A 3079-nucleotide genomic window follows, 5' to 3' on the forward strand; every position below is an offset into this window, starting at 1 on the left:
TCCATATAACTTGTCTTTCTTTATGTTTTGTTCTACACAATCTATTATAGGATTCAACAAATTGATATCTAGGCTTAAATCATCTTGAGGGACTTGTGAGTTGAGAGAACCCAAAAACACAAACCAAACCACAAATATAAAACCAAAAAGAACATCAAAGTAATGGAAATTGATTCAACCATCTCACATGGTACACCATCAATGTTTGATGGTGATAACTATGAAGCCTCGACCATTAGAATGATGATTCATATTGAAGCATTGGATCTTTGGGAGGTTGTAGAAGAAAATTATATTGTTCCTGATTTACCTTCAATAATAGCTCAACTAATAATTCACAAGGAAAAGAAGATAGGGAAGTCCAAAGCTAAAGTCCGTTTATATGCTGATATGTCAAATACAATATTCACAAGAATCATGAATTTAAAGTTTGCTCAGGGTATATAGGAATATCTTAAAAAGAAATACCAGGACAATGAAAGAACTAAAAGTATGCAAGTACTCAACTTAACTAGAGAATTTGAAATGTAAAAAAATAAAGGAGATAGAAAGCATCAAAGACCATTCTGACAAGTTACTAAAAATAATAAACAAGGTGAGATTGCTTGGAAAGGAATTTTATGATGACTGAATTGTGCAAAAAATATTGGTAACCATACCTGAAAAATATAAGTCTAAGATTTCTTTATTAGAAGAATCAAAAGACTTAATCAATATATCCATAAGAGAATTGGTAAATGCATTTCGAGCATAGGAACAAAGAAGATTGATGAGACATGAGGAATTTGTGCAAAGGGCTTTTCAAGCAAGGGCTTAATGCTTAGGAGAAAGAAAGGACAAGAGATTCCAGAAGAAGAAAAAGTTAAAAATGACAAAAACAAGGTGGAATCATATCCATTAGGGGTGATTATTTTCGGTTCGATTTGGTTTTTAAAAAAAAAAAAAAGTAACCAAAACTAATTAAAACTAATTTAAAAAAAAAAAAAGAAACCAAAACCTATTCAAACCGAACGGTTTTGGTTCGATTTGGTTATTTTGGGGAAAAAACCAGTTCAAACTGGTTTGGCTTGATTTGGTCTAGTTTGATTCAGTTTTTTCGGTTCGGCTCGGTTTTTTTCTTTTTTTCGGTTTGAGTTCGATTCAGTTTGTTTTCTGGTTTCAAGCTTATAAAACTGAATCAATTAGTTTTTTTAAAATTCTAATTGGTTTAATCAAAAAAAATTTACGATTCAATTTTTTTGATTTTCTAGGTTTAATCAATTTTTTTATTTTTTTATTCACCCCTAATATCCATCATGTCCTTACAATAAACAAACAAATCACTAGAAGATAAAATGTCAGTGAAGACCAGATATTAAGTGCAAGAAATGTGGTTAAACTAGACACATAGAGAGAATCTACAAATCACAACAACAACATGAAGAAGAAAAAAAATCCTATTGTTGAACAACATGAAGAGCCTGTTTGGCAGTGTGGTTGTAGTTGTTTTTCAAATAACTTTTCGTAATGAAATGCATGCTAATAATATTTTTTTTATTTCTAAAAAATTATTTTTGACCTCAGCATATTAAAATGATCCAAAATATACAAAACATATTAAATTTTAACAAAAAATAAAAAAATTATTATTTTTTTTAACACCGTTTGCACCATGTTCCCAAACGGTGCAGAAGAGGAGCAGCTATTTGTTGCAACATGCTTTGTAACAAGCAACAATTCAAGTGATTCTTGATTGATCGATCGTGGTTGCACAAACTATATAGCAAATAATTAAGAGTTTTTTAACAAGTTTGACAAAACTACTATTTTCAAAGTAAAAATTGAAAATAGTGATTATATTTTAGTCGAAGGCAAATAAATTATTGTTATAGACAGCTTATTAAGTTTGAAATACATTTCAAATGTTATATATATACCTGAGATTGATCAGAATTTTCTAAGTGATGAACAACTTACGGAAAAGGTTTCAAAGTCGTATTTGAAAACAAATTGTGCTTGATATGGAGAACAAGCAACAATGTATTCAAGGTGAAAATGAGAGCAAAAGGTCTTGCTCTGAATCTTATGGAGGAGTAGATTGCTTTTGCCATAAATACAGGCAATGAAGAATTGTGGCATAGAAGGCTTGGGTATTTTCATCATACTGGACCGATGTGCATGCAGAGACACAATCTTGTGAGAGTTGTTCCATAGCTGGAGAATAGATTAAAAAATTGTGCAGCTTGTCAATTTAAAAACCAGGCTAGAAACGATTTCCTCAAAGTGTATGGAGAGCAACATATAAACTTCAATTGGTGTACATAGATGTTGGAGGTCCTCAAGAACAGCTTCACTAAATGGTAGTAGATACAACATAATCTTTATAGATGATCATTCCTCCCCTCTATGAGAAACATTTACAGCAACAACAATCTCCAAATCTGGAGTATTGATAACTTCCTTCTCAATAACTTTTTGAGCTCCAGCATTTTCCCAATCCTCAGCAATCACTATACTGCTATTGCTTTCCCATGTCTTGAAAGTTGTGTCTGGACCAGGCCGCCAGACGATTTCTCCTGCGCTTCGTTTAAGAATAAACCTGTATTGCATCGTCAAATTGACGCGTACATCCTGCCAGAATCCAGATTCTGTATCGTATATCTTATCGAATACCAGTTTAGTAGCTTTTTTTATAGTTCCTTCTTACCAGCTCAACACTCCATGTGTGGCCCTCTGACCAGTTGAGTGGTATGGCACTTGATGGATCCCACAGACCAACCATTCGATCTTCCCCAACTAGGAGAAATTGCTCACTGAACACACACTCCTTCTGCAACTGGAACTTCCGGTGCTGGGAAGCAGAGAAGCTACAATCATTGTTCTGAAATCAGAGCAAGCACGAACTTGGATCGAAGAATATATATAACACAGTATAACTTATTTTTTGGTTCCGGATACTGCAGTGTCGAAGCCATTCAAGACCTATTTGAAAATTTAAATCAATCAATATGAAACTTGTTGAATGAACTCAATTAAGCTCCTAAGCTATGATGAAAAGAACTTCAGCACAAAACAAGAATTCCAGCCTTATCTTGATCTT

General features: G+C 33.0%; 1 protein-coding gene across 1 annotated transcript; it reads right to left on the minus strand.

Annotated features, from left to right (window-relative positions):
- Positions 1 to 2370: 2370 nt before the first annotated feature.
- LOC105133171 (uncharacterized) lies at positions 2371 to 2877 on the minus strand. Its single transcript, XM_011037032.1, has 2 exons — positions 2687 to 2877; positions 2371 to 2610 (listed from the first exon to the last, which is right to left on the minus strand). Exons 1-2 carry the CDS (start codon positions 2759 to 2761, stop codon positions 2371 to 2373), a joined length of 315 nt encoding a protein of 104 aa, XP_011035334.1. The 5' UTR covers positions 2762 to 2877.
- Between the last annotated feature and the right edge of the window lie 202 nt (positions 2878 to 3079).

This window comes from Populus euphratica, unplaced genomic scaffold (genome assembly GCF_000495115.2).
Source record: "Populus euphratica unplaced genomic scaffold, PopEup_1.0 scaffold42.1, whole genome shotgun sequence".
NCBI lineage: Eukaryota > Viridiplantae > Streptophyta > Magnoliopsida > Malpighiales > Salicaceae > Populus > Populus euphratica.

Excerpts from the sequence above, each read along its gene's own strand:
- LOC105133171 (XM_011037032.1), bottom strand. The coding sequence starts at position 2,761 with ATGGTTGGTCTGTGGGATCCATCAAGTGCCATACCACTCAACTGGTCA. Across the intron at positions 2,611-2,686 it reads ACACATGGAGTGTTGAGCTG|GATGTACGCGTCAATTTGAC; the intron begins GTAAGAAGGAAC and ends GGATTCTGGCAG.